Raw genomic sequence first — 13067 nt, 5'->3', positions numbered from 1 at the left:
GGCGGCGGGACATCCCGGAGCAACGGCGCCGGGCTGAGCGACTCGTGCAGCGGCTCCGCGTTCTCCGTGACCGCCGCCGGCGCAGCGGGCTCTCCGTACGGGAACGATTTCTCTCACCACGCGGTGTACCACCAGACGGACAACAACAACACCACCACCGCCGTGCACGACCAACGCTCCTTGCTGCTGTCCAAGTTCCCCTCGTCGGTCGACGGCATCGCGGGGATCTACCCGAGGATGCACCACCACCACCACCACGCGCACCCCTACGAGTCGTGGTTCAAGCCCATGGTGGGAGGAGGAGACCTGGGTAACATGAACGGCGGCTCCGCCAGCTCATGGTGGGACTGCATGGGCTCCGGCTGGGGGGTGCAGGACAGCATGAGCACGCAGAGCCCCGTGGCCGGCCTGCCCTCTCCTCTGGGCGGCTACAGCACGGACTTCAGCCCGCTGCCGCACGGCTTCAACTCGGCGCCGTCCGCCCAGCACCACCCCCACCCCCACCACCACCTCCTCCCCGCCGCGGCGCAGCACCTCCTCAACGTCTCCTCGTACTGCGGCGGCTCGGAGCAGATCAGCGCCGTCGCCGACACCAGGACGGGCGCCGTGTCCGTGCAGGGCGCGCCGGCGGCGGCGGCGCTGACGACGAACACGAACCCGAGTCTCATGGCTATCTCCGTCTCTCTACCGGTTTCTTCGTCGTCCCGCTCCTCCTCCTCCTCCTCGTCGTCCTCGTCGCGGAGGTACACCGGCAGAGCCACGTGCGACTGTCCCAACTGCCAGGAGGCGGACCGCTACGGCCCGGGGGGCACCAGCCCGCGGCGCCGGGGCCTGCACAGCTGCCACATCCCGGGCTGCGGCAAGGTCTACGGCAAGACGTCGCACCTCAAGGCGCACCTGCGCTGGCACACCGGGGAGCGGCCGTTCGTCTGCAACTGGCTGTTCTGCGGCAAGCGCTTCACGCGCAGCGACGAGCTGCAGCGGCACCTGCGCACGCACACCGGCGAGAAGCGCTTCGAGTGCTCGGTGTGCCGCAAGCGCTTCATGCGCTCCGACCACCTCAGCAAGCACCTGCGCACGCACAGCGCGGACGGCGGCTGCGAGGGCGCCCCGGAGGACGGCTTGTTGGAGGGCATGGAGGACGGGGAGGGAGAACCGGGGCTCCTCGGAGGAGGAGTAGGAGGAGGGAAGCCCGGGCCGAGCTGCAGCGACACGGACAACAGCGCCGCCGGGAGCCCGAGCCACTCTCCCGGCCTGCTGGCTCTGGCGCACCCCGGCGACGGAGGACACAACCCAGGCGACTGATGATGATGATGGTTAGGATATAAGCCTTATATTCCGTTTATATTTACGAGCAGCGCAGTGGTTTTCAACCAGTACGGTGGTGGTCCGTCCTTGTCCCCCAACTAAATGATGGAGAGTTGGTTTGGTAACCAACTGGACCCTTATTAATTCATATAGCTCTCATGAGTTAAATTATCGTTAAACTGAACATCCGCATTATAGCCTACTTAATTCAAACGAAGAATTGTATAAAATAAGTCTATACACAATTAGAGAAAGTGGAAGAATTGCTATTTTTCATCAACGTTTTGCCTGTTATATCTCTCTCTCTCTCTCTCTCTCTCTCTCTCTCTCTCTCTCATGTAACACAAGTTTGGGGTCTGAGAGGCTAAACGTCATCAAACAGATAAATAATGGACCTCGATATGAGAAAAGGTTGAAAACCACTGAACTGGCTTGATTTACAAGATCACACACACAACACGTTTGTGAGCTTGTAGATCTTACTAGTTATATGGACGTCAAGACCCGAGATGCAAAAAAATAAATAAAATTTTAAACTTCGCCATATGAACTGATGCGCAAAAAGCAACACTTTGTTTGGGGGTGTGTCTGTTTGTTTACATTGAATATGATAGCCTATATGAATATGGAGTGCGTTTTCACTTCATAACTGCTGAACTGGCACTTTATTCATTGTTCCTTCATTCTGTGGATGAAAAGATTAATATTTCCCAATTCCTTTATATATACCTCAGCTGTGTTTTTGGGGATTTGTTTCATTATCTATACGTATAATGTGGGGTCTGTTTTAAAAGATATACTTTCAGGGATGTTATGATTATGTTCAGTTTTTAGGCTAATAATTATTTTTTAAATAGTCTTGTTTTTATATCCAACCAAACCTCCTATATTTGTTGAATTAAATAGACCAGGTGGTTGAACATTTGTTGAAATCTATATGAAGTCGCACTTTGTATTAATTGGTATTTAAGTTTTTCTTTGTTTTTCTTTCCAGTATATATATTTCATTTTTGTTTGGTTGAAAAGTCGTTTTAATTTATCTGCGCATGTATATCTGTTTTTTATTATTATTGGAAACAATAAAACTGGTCAGATTCTGATCATCTGCGACTGCCACGGGTATATATTTTTTATATATTGTTTAGATTCATAAACTACACAAACTAAACGTATATTGGCTGCATATACTTCATATAGAATATAACAGAATAGATGTTTTATTTGTCATTGCAACGTGTAGACTACAACGACATGAAAAGTGTCAACCAATCAGTGCATCATATCACAAAACAACATACAAGCTAAAACAAAAACACACATGACTTCTTGTTATTGCACATAACCCCTGCCTGTAGCACTAATGCACAAACATGTAATTTTTAGCTCTTATCGCACAAGATAGCAGAAAAACAAAACATGTGTCGCAGGCAGCAACAGATCCTTTTTTAGCAGCATTGAGTGCAACTATATACCGCTGTGGGATAGAAGCTGTTACTGAATGAATCTGTTGGTCCCTGACTTGATCACTCTTGATTGATATTTATTAACAGTTTGTAGAATTTACAGTACATTTTAAGCACAAACTCAATACAAAGACTGTCAACTGTGAGTGGACGACCCAATTAAGCATTACACTTGTTTACAACAGGGTCCACATTGTTCAATTCATCAAAACATTTAGAGACATACAAATAGACACTTCTATGTAGCTAAAGAACCGTCTCTGCCTGATGGCAGCAGTTCAAACAGTGAGTGAGCGCGGTGGGAAGTGTCTTTCATAATGTTCAGAGTTTCTTCTTTAAGACAGCGGTCTCTGTGTATAGCCTATAAGTGCTTGCAGTGTGGGGAGAGGGCAGCCAGCGATCTTCTGTGCTGTATTTATTTATGACCCCCTGGAGCTTTTTCCTCTGCGCCATATATAGTTGCAACGTCATGTGAATCTAATTCATGTTGCGGAAAATGTGGGGAATCCGTATATATATATGCTGCCCTAAATAAATGTAATGTGCAAAGGCAAAGTACAGTAGTATAACTATACGTTTTGGACACACCGATTTATTGATTTATGCCTACTTTGTCCCAAAGGTCAAATTATTATAGCCTTCGGTTATTTTTGAGAGATAAACAAGAACAAGAAGACATAGATCTCATTTGGCTGAACAGTTTAAACACTTGTAATCCCATTATTTCCCCGTAGTTTGGCTTTGAACTTTAGAGTAATAGCTATATATTATAGTATCATGCTACTATTTTGATTTTCAAACAGACAGTCCTCAAATCAGCATAATTTCCCTGGGTAGGCTATATGGCAAACTGCAAATATCCTGTATGGCCTATATAAACATTCAATACCGACTTTATTTGCTAAAGTATAAATCGAATTAATTTATCTAATTAAAACGTTTGTTTTAGTTTTGTTTAACTTTCAATTGCATATAGGCTACACTAGTGTTTGAAAACGTGACCATCACGCGCTGTTTTGTTTATTCCAAGGCTGCATGCAAATTATGTTTACAACTTATTATTCATTTTAATTAGGCCCTGCAACGCCAGTGAAAGTATAAGAGGTATAGGAGTTGCTTTTGTCTTAATCTATGATGACATGAATCTCTTCAAAATAATCAGAATTTTGTGCTTAAATGTTCGGCTGGTTAACCTCGTTTAATTTTATATGACTTGATTGTCAGATCTAGACAAAGTCATAATATATAATAATATATATAATATAATCGTGGATATTTTCAATATGTAGGCCTATTATACCTATTGAAAATATCCACGATTATATTTATAGGGCCGTCTCCCCTATAAATACACTTTTTAACATAGTGTAATTTGCATATGTAGTGCTCTGGTGAATTTTGGGAGTGTTTATATACTTTTATAAGGCTTGGCTTGCTATATACTAAAGCATTGGAAAATGATGCGGGTTGCAATTTAAGCCATGCATTAAAATGGAAGAAGTATTAGAAATGGATTTGAAGACTGAAGCAATAAGTCTTCGATAATATTATTTAAGTGAACATCTCTGTATATGATTGCGCTTGCACTGCCCCCAAGCGGAAGGTGTAGGGAATGACAAGGGCATTGGTTAAGTCCCTACCTTTTACTGACAAGTATCACCTCAAGAAATATGTCTCTCTCCAAGTACCAACATGATAACTGCTGTTAAAATACGGGAGCGAACACCCTTTGTGTTCCATTCCTAAGCCAATAATGCTGCTGCTCTGATAAAACTCTGTCTAATCACTAATCAGCGCAACTGATGATATTTCTAATGTCATTCATCTGTTCTTAAATCTTCTATTAACGGCTATAGGTGTGTTGTCATGCTCATTTCAGCACGGCTGGAGAGCCTATTTCAACCAGTGGCTTGCTTGGTCAGAATAACTACCTAATATATATAAATATGATTTCATTCCACTTTTGTCTTTTTTTTCTCCTTTTTTAGGGCGACTCCTCTGTGTTATCCACCAGAGGTGGGCTCAGCCAGTGGTACTAGTATACCCCAGTGGTGGGTTGGGAACCTTTGGTCTAGGGCAGGGGTGGCCACGCTTTTTGGACTTGAGAGCTACTTTAAAAATGACCAGCTCAACAAGATCTATAGCCACTGAATACCATTGCTGAAAATAGTCTAAATATATTATGGAATAGGCAGTGTTTTTTGTATTTAATTTGTAATGCTATACTGACGTTTGTGCACATGAGCAACACTCTTGAAACTATAAGATTGCATTGTGGGTTTGAGCTGAAAGGCCCTTTTTTATGTCAATCAATCAATCAATCAAGTAATTTGATTTCAAGTGGCAGATGCAAAGAATATAATATATATATATATATTTGTATATGTAAATTAAATATTCTTTAGGGGCATGTCATTAATCTATATACCTGCACAGCCTTTGTGATCTACTGCAGGTAGATCGTGATCTACCTTTTGGGCACCCCCGGTTTAGGGGGTCAGAAACCCTTTTAACACATTATGTAAATTCCTGCGTTGTGGTGAAATTGCAGGGAAGAGAAATGACAATGCAGGAGTCTTGATGCAGGAGATGATGAAAGGATGTCCAGGTGTCACAAACATTTTCATAATGTCAAGGACCCCCAAATCCCAATATATGTAATTGGCCGCCGACCCCCGCATCTGAAAATATGTAGTTCCAGGGACTCGCTCAGAAGCAAAGATTTGAGTTAAAGATTTTCGCTCTGAAATAATATATTCAAACGTTTTTGGCCACATTTTCACGATTTGTCAAAAATAGCAGACCCTACAAGCTCGTAGCGCGGCACTCGGTGCCGTGCTATGAGCTTGTAGATCTGCTATTTTTCAATAGCTAAAGTATAACATAATGCTTAAAACACCAAAAGACCTGAAAAAGGTGTTTTTTTTCCTTCTTTCTAATTATTTGTTCGGCCCAAAATGTGTTGTTTGTGGTCATGATTTGTCACCATCCGAGTTGGCTTTGTCTGAGTCTAAAGCCCTAACCAACACCAAAGGGTCACCGTGCAACTCCTTGAGTCCAAACGGTTGCAAGGAGTTAACCCTAAAACCGCCTCGACCCGTAGTTTGGTGTGGTTTGGGGCCATTTTATTTTATTTTTTTATCCCACGATTTTGTAACCCATTTTTCACCCCTGTGTCAATCATATAATGTGATCCTGGGCTCTACACACCCTCCACCAACCTAGTCCCCATATATGGGGGACAAGGGGAGACCAACCTAGACCCCATATATGGGGGACAAGGGGAGAGCAACGGACTTGAACTCATGCTTCCTTCATGCCTGAGTGTCCAAGTTGCTCCTTTACACCTGACAGGGGGGGAGTTTCCCTGGTTGGACGTAGCGCGTGGAAGGAACACGTTATTCCAACCAGTTCCTTTCCCCTCCATCAGGCGCCCCGGCTGGCCAGGGGGAGGCAGTTTACTGACCAGGATTACTGCATGTTTTTGTGAGGGTACCTACCCTAGGGGACACAGGGAGAACATGTGAGGGTACCTACCCTAGGGGACACAGGGAGAACATGTGAGGGTACCTACCCTAGGGGACACGGGGAGAACATGTGAGGGTACCTACCCTAGGGGACACGGGGAGAACATGTGAGGGTACCTACCCTAGGGGACACGGGGAGAACATGTGAGGGTACCTACCCTAGGGGACACGGGGAGAACATGCAAACTCCACACAGAAAGGCCCTTTCGCCAACCCCGCCTTCGGGTATGGGCACTGATGACGCGGAGGAGGAAACACGGCGCCAGCACCCACAGCGCCCCGAGCGGGAATCGAACCCAGGACCTTCTAGCTGTGAGGCGACAGCACTATACCAAGTGTGCCACCCTGGACACTAAAACCGTCTTGACCCTTTGGTGTGGTTAGGGCTTATAGGGATGGCTTAGCTGCACTGACGAAGGTCTTAGGACCGAAACGTTTGCTTTTTAATTGCACTTTGAGCACAGCTAGCACTTTATGAGCATGATAAAATAAAAGGAAAAATGTTTCCCTCAGTCTCAGTCTATAGAAGACTTTACTTCATTGTGTTATACAGTGAGCGAGTGAGTCGTGTTCGGTCAAGTTCTCCTCTGTGTTTTTCAGACCTGCACCGCTCCTGTAGTTAAGTTTGAGAAAAAAGGACGAAGAAAGGCGCAACAGTTTTCTCAGTGCTTCAGTCCATGGTTATATGGCTTTACAGGTCTTTAAATAAATAGGCTACTTTTTGAAATGTCTATGGGGAAAATGAATGGGGGATTCTCTTCCGGGTCGCTCGTCCATGGGCCGCGGGACTGCGACCCTTATAGTATAATCTAGACACAAAGAAAAACAGCTGTGTGGAGTTTGCATGTTCTCCCCGTGTCCCCTATAGGGTAGGTACCCTCACATGTTCTCCCCGTGTCCCCTAGGGTAGGTACCCTCACATGTTCTCCCCGTGTCCCCTAGGGTAGGTACCCTCACATGTTCTCCCCGTGTCCCCTAGGGTAGGTACCCTCACATGTTCTCCCCGTGTCCCCTATAGGGTAGGTACCCTCACATGTTCTCCCCGTGTCCCCTATAGGGTAGGTACCCTCACATGTTCTCCCCGTGTCCCCTATAGGGTAGGTACCCTCACATGTTCTCCCCGTGTCCCCTAGGGTAGGTACCCTCACATGTTCTCCCCGTGTCCCCTAGGGTAGGTACCCTCACATGTTCTCCCCGTGTCCCCTATAGGGTAGGTACCCTCACATGTTCTCCCCGTGTCCCCTATAGGGTAGGTACCCTCACATGTTCTCCCCGTGTCCCCTATAGGGTAGGTACCCTCACATGTTCTCCCCGTGTCCCCTAGGGTAGGTACCCTCACATGTTCTCCCCGTGTCCCCTAGGGTAGGTACCCTCACATGTTCTCCTCGTGTCCCCTATAGGGTAGGTACCCTCACATGTTCTCCCCGTGTCCCCTAGGGTAGGTACCCTCACATGTTCTCCCCGTGTCCCCTAGGGTAGGTACCCTCACATGTTCTCCCCGTGTCCCCTAGGGTAGGTACCCTCACATGTTCTCCCCGTGTCCCCTATAGGGTAGGTACCCTCACATGTTCTCCCCGTGTCCCCTAGGGTAGGTACCCTCACATGTTCTCCCCGTGTCCCCTAGGGTAGGTACCCTCACATGTTCTCCCCGTGTCCCCTAGGGTAGGTACCCTCACATGTTCTCCCCGTGTCCCCTATAGGGTAGGTACCCTCACATGTTCTCCCCGTGTCCCCTATAGGGTAGGTACCCTCACATGTTCTCCCCGTGTCCCCTAGGGTAGGTACCCTCACATGTTCTCCCCGTGTCCCCTAGGGTAGGTACCCTCACATGTTCTCCCCGTGTCCCCTATAGGGTAGGTACCCTCACATGTTCTCCCCGTGTCCCCTATAGGGTAGGTACCCTCACATGTTCTCCCCGTGTCCCCTATAGGGTAGGTACCCTCACATGTTCTCCCCGTGTCCCCTAGGGTAGGTACCCTCACATGTTCTCCCCGTGTCCCCTAGGGTAGGTACCCTCACATGTTCTCCTCGTGTCCCCTATAGGGTAGGTACCCTCACATGTTCTCCCCGTGTCCCCTAGGGTAGGTACCCTCACATGTTCTCCCCGTGTCCCCTAGGGTAGGTACCCTCACATGTTCTCCCCGTGTCCCCTAGGGTAGGTACCCTCACATGTTCTCCCCGTGTCCCCTATAGGGTAGGTACCCTCACATGTTCTCCCCGTGTCCCCTAGGGTAGGTACCCTCACATGTTCTCCCCGTGTCCCCTAGGGTAGGTACCCTCACATGTTCTCCCTGTGTCCCCTAGGGTAGGTACCCTCACATGTTCTCGCCGTGTCCCCTAGGGTAGGTACCCTCACATGTTCTCCCCGTGTCCCCTAGGGTAGGTACCCTCACATGTTCTCCCCGTGTCCCCCTAGGGTAGGTACCCTCACATGTTCTCCCCGTGTCCCCTAGGGTAGGTACCCTCACATGTTCTCCCCGTGTCCCCTAGGGTAGGTACCCTCACATGTTCTCCCCGTGTCCCCTATAGGGTAGGTACCCTCACATGTTCTCCCCGTGTCCCCTAGGGTAGGTACCCTCACATGTTCTCCCCGTGTCCCCTAGGGTAGGTACCCTCACATGTTCTCCCCGTGTCCCCTATAGGGTAGGTACCCTCACATGTTCTCCCCGTGTCCCCTAGGGTAGGTACCATCACAAAAGAAAAACATGCAGTAATCCTGGTCTCTAAACTGCCTCCCCCTGGCCAGCCGGGGCGCCTGATGGAGGGGAAAGGAACTGGTTGGAATAACGTGTTCCTTCCACACACTACGTCCAACCAGGGAAACTCCCCCCTGTCAGGTGTAAAGGAGCAACTTGGACACTCAGGCATGAAGGAAGCATGAGTTCAAGTCCGTTGCTCTCCCCTTGTCCCCCATATATGGGGACTAGGTTGGTCTCCCCTTGTCCCCCATATATGGGGACTAGGTTGGTGGAGGGTGTGTAGAGCCCAGGATCACATTAGATGATTGACACAGGGGTGAAAAAGGGTTACAAAATCGTGGGATGAAAAAACATAATAATAATAAAAACATCATTACAGGCCATAGGTATAAATCTTGCATTTTTATTTTGGTGAAAACATTCATGCTACTCGTCTATAGACACGTCAATTTACAGCAAAAAAATAAAATAAAATAATTAAATCATAAGAGGAAAGAAAGTGCTCTTTGTTACTTCAAAGTCAATGCCCAGATCAATGAGATGATTAAGACCTTATTATTAATATTATTATTATTATTATTATTGCTGATTGATTCATTCCCACATGCGCAGTGTGACCACAGCGTGTTATTCAAAGGACTAGATCAACCACAAGAAATTACATTATGGTATTTTCTACCAATTAAACACGACGCCTTGAATTCATGGAGATATATATTTTTAAAATTCCTAAGCCAGTGGTTTTCAACCAGTGGTCCGCCAGTGACCACCAGTGAGGAGGTATAACCAAATGGACCCTTACAGATGAATACCGGAACTGGAAGACTCGACCCGGTGCGTGCCCGTTTTTCCTCCCGGAATTGTCCCCAGTGAGGGGGATAACTTTGTAATATGCTATTGGCTGTTTGTATTCTTTTTGGAAAAAATATAAAAAGATACTCCTGTGAAAAGGCTATATTATTTTACTTATATTGACCCTATAAACAATTTAGTATTATTTAGTATATGTAAGGTTTTGCACACACACTATATTTGTACTTAGGCTGTCTGCTGTCATGAAAGTTTATAGTTAGAGAAATTCAAAGTCCAGCCGTCTGCTGTCCAGCCTCTCCCACCCCTCACATTGGGGAAGATTCTGGGAGGAAAACAGAAACGGGGCGAGTCTTCTTGTTACGCTATATATCTCTAACTCTTGAGAGAGTATAACATACAATGAAACCAAATGGACCCTTACAGGTCCATTTTGTTTCATTTCAACGCTCTAAGGGGCTAAACATCTGCATTACTTGATTTAAAGAGAAGTCTACACAATTAGAGGACGTAGAAGAATTGTTATTTTTTATCATCGTTTGCCTGGCTGTTGTCTCTCCTTCTTGAGGTTTTGGGCCTGATGGTCCAAGGGCTGTATTTTGCGTGTCACCCATTCTGACCTGAGATCAGATTCACACGAGGTTTCCACTGGACACACACTGGTCTGATTAACCCATTCTGACCTGAGATCAGATTCTAAAAAAAATGTCAGTCGTTCTTCGATTTTTCAAAAAAATAGCAGACCTACAAGCTCGTAGCGCGCCACTCGGTGGCGCGCTATGAGCTTGTGGATCTGCTATTTTTCAATAGCTAAAGCATGACATGATGCTAACACCAAAATGGGTTCCCGTTCAGAATGGGTTAAGTACCAGGTCATATTCCCTATATAACTTGAGTAAACTAAAGACCTGGAGGCGTGATCAATGCTCTTTGGCCACTCATAGAATAGCCAAATGGCATTGATCCACGCCTCCAGGTCTTTAGTTTACTCAAGTTATAGGGAATAAGACCCGGTACTTAAGACACGCCAAAATACAGCCCTATATCTCATCAAATGGTTATGGTGGTCTGACGGTTCGTGGCTCAAATGCAGAAGAAATACCGGACCTTGATTATGAGAAGAGGTTGCAGACCACTGTCCTATAAGCCAATAATGTGATGCCCGGGGTCATGGGTCAATTATGGGAGATATACAGTCTAGGAGTTTAAACCGGCATTCAAGCTATATAGGCTTTCATTGGATGTGTGATCGATTAGAAAACAAGTCATTTTTTTTAAAGTATAAATTCTTGGGTGAACTACACTACACCCCATTTATACTTTAACCACTTAAACCGCAGCGGAGAAAATATGCCTTGACAGAAAAATATAAAATAAATAATTTGACAATTAAAAGCTCAAAACAGTGACAAAAAGTGTCACAAAAGTTATGTGAGCTTGTTGTTGTCAGATCTGCTATTTTCAGGGAAAGCTTTGCCCAAAATAACAGAAAACACACTAGCATAGAGCCCTGAGGAACTCCTGCTCAACCATATATACATATATATCCTATTCTGACCTGAGATCAGATTCATACGAGGTTTCCACTGGACACACACTGGTCTGATTAACCCATTCTGACCTGAGATCAGATTCTAAAAAAATGTCAGTCGTTCTTCGATTTAAAAAAAATAGCAGACCTACAAGCTCGTAGCGCGCCACTCGGTGGCGCGATATGAGCTTGTAGATCTGCTATTTTTCAATAGCTAAAGCATAACATGATGCTAACACCAAAATGGGTGCCCGGTCAGAATGGGATATATATATACATATATATATATATATCAGTGGTTCCCAAACTCTTCAGGTCGAAACCCCAAGAGAGAAATTAGACGTTTGCCCGGGCTGGGACACCATGACACAATAGTGAAAATAGCAGATCTACAAGCACAATAATGCGGAGCTTCGTGCTGCGTTGCGAGCTTGTAGATCGGCTATTTCCACTATACTTCTTAAACATTTTTTAATTTTTTTAATTCATGGGATTTCTTTGTTTGTTTTCACATTTATATAATTATAATTTATATAAAATGGGATTTCGTTTTACTCAAGTCGTGACCCTTAACCCATTCTGACCTGAGATCAGATTCATACGAGGTTTACACTGGACACACACTGGTCTGATTAAAACGACCACTGTTTTGGAAAAGGTGATATATATATATATATATATATATATATATATATATGTAATAATATGTATAACTGCCTGAATCTCAAGTATAGGCTACCTATAGCGGCCGAATATTTTAGTACCACCAAAAATACACAACAATAATTATGTAAAATAGAAACAAAATGAACAAATCACAGGAGGGAAATACAAATCAGAATAAATAATTAGTGTTCCGAACTATAAAAAAAAAGAGCAGCTACTGCTGTAAACATCGTGTTAAATTAATACAATAAAAATTAAATCATCAAAACCATGTGGAAACCATGGAACAGGACCGGAATGGATCCACCCACCGCCATCCATGGCTGTTTGAACAAATCCAATCCATCTCGGTACCACATTGGCTTTACTTTAACCCCAAACAATATCTGTACCTTTTAGTATATACCCCCAAAACCTGGGCTGGGACTGTCTGCCTGGTATAAGAATAATAATTGGTCCAATTACGCCACCCTGTGTTCATACAGTGTTACTGCATTTTAACCTATCGACTCCATGATATAAAGAGAATAATCAGTAGATGTTCTGTCTGGGGGGGGGGGGGGGGGGGGGGGGGGGGCAGAAACCTCTCAACTCCACACAACTTTTGTGTCTCTTTGTACTTGATCACCAGTGTTGTTTTCGTCGACTAAAACCAAGACGAAAAATGTTCGTCGACTACCTTTTTTCACTGACAAAAGCTAAATGTAAACTAAATGAAAACTAAGCTATGATGACTAAAACTAAGACTAAATATATTGACAATTTCGTCAACAAAAAAAAACTAGACTAAAATGTTAGGAAGGGACTAGTGGACAAGAGATCCACTATAAGTATAATTTTACACTTGGTTGCATGCTGAAAATAGCAGATCTACAAGCTCACAACGCGTCGCAGAGCGACGCGTTGTGAGCTTGTAGATCTGCTATTTACAGCAAGTGTTAAAAAAATTGTCATCGTTTGCGGCATCAAGGCTAAACACATTTTAGTCGACCAAATAAACTGTAGATTTAGTCGACTAAAATCGTATGATATTTAGTCGACTAAAACTAGACTAAACAATAAG

At 45.2% G+C, this 13067-nt stretch overlaps 1 protein-coding gene across 1 annotated transcript in view; it reads left to right on the top strand.

Moving 5' to 3' along the window:
- Positions 1-1305, top strand: part of sp8a (sp8 transcription factor a) — a gene marked incomplete at its 3' end in the record, with an annotated part of 1533 nt that extends 228 nt beyond the window's left edge. Inside the window, exon 1 of the mRNA XM_083777840.1 lies at positions 1-1305. This exon is cut by the window's left edge and continues 228 nt beyond it. Coding sequence (XP_083633966.1) covers positions 1-1305 — 1305 coding nt within the window.
- Positions 1306-13067: the final 11762 nt, after the last annotated feature.

The sequence above is a fragment of the Protomyctophum parallelum genome (assembly GCF_964188405.1).
Source record: "Protomyctophum parallelum genome assembly, chromosome: 1".
Classification (NCBI taxonomy): Eukaryota; Metazoa; Chordata; class Actinopteri; order Myctophiformes; family Myctophidae; genus Protomyctophum; species Protomyctophum parallelum.
The sequence above is the reverse complement of the archived record's forward strand: the minus strand, read 5'-3'. Positions and strand labels throughout refer to the sequence as shown.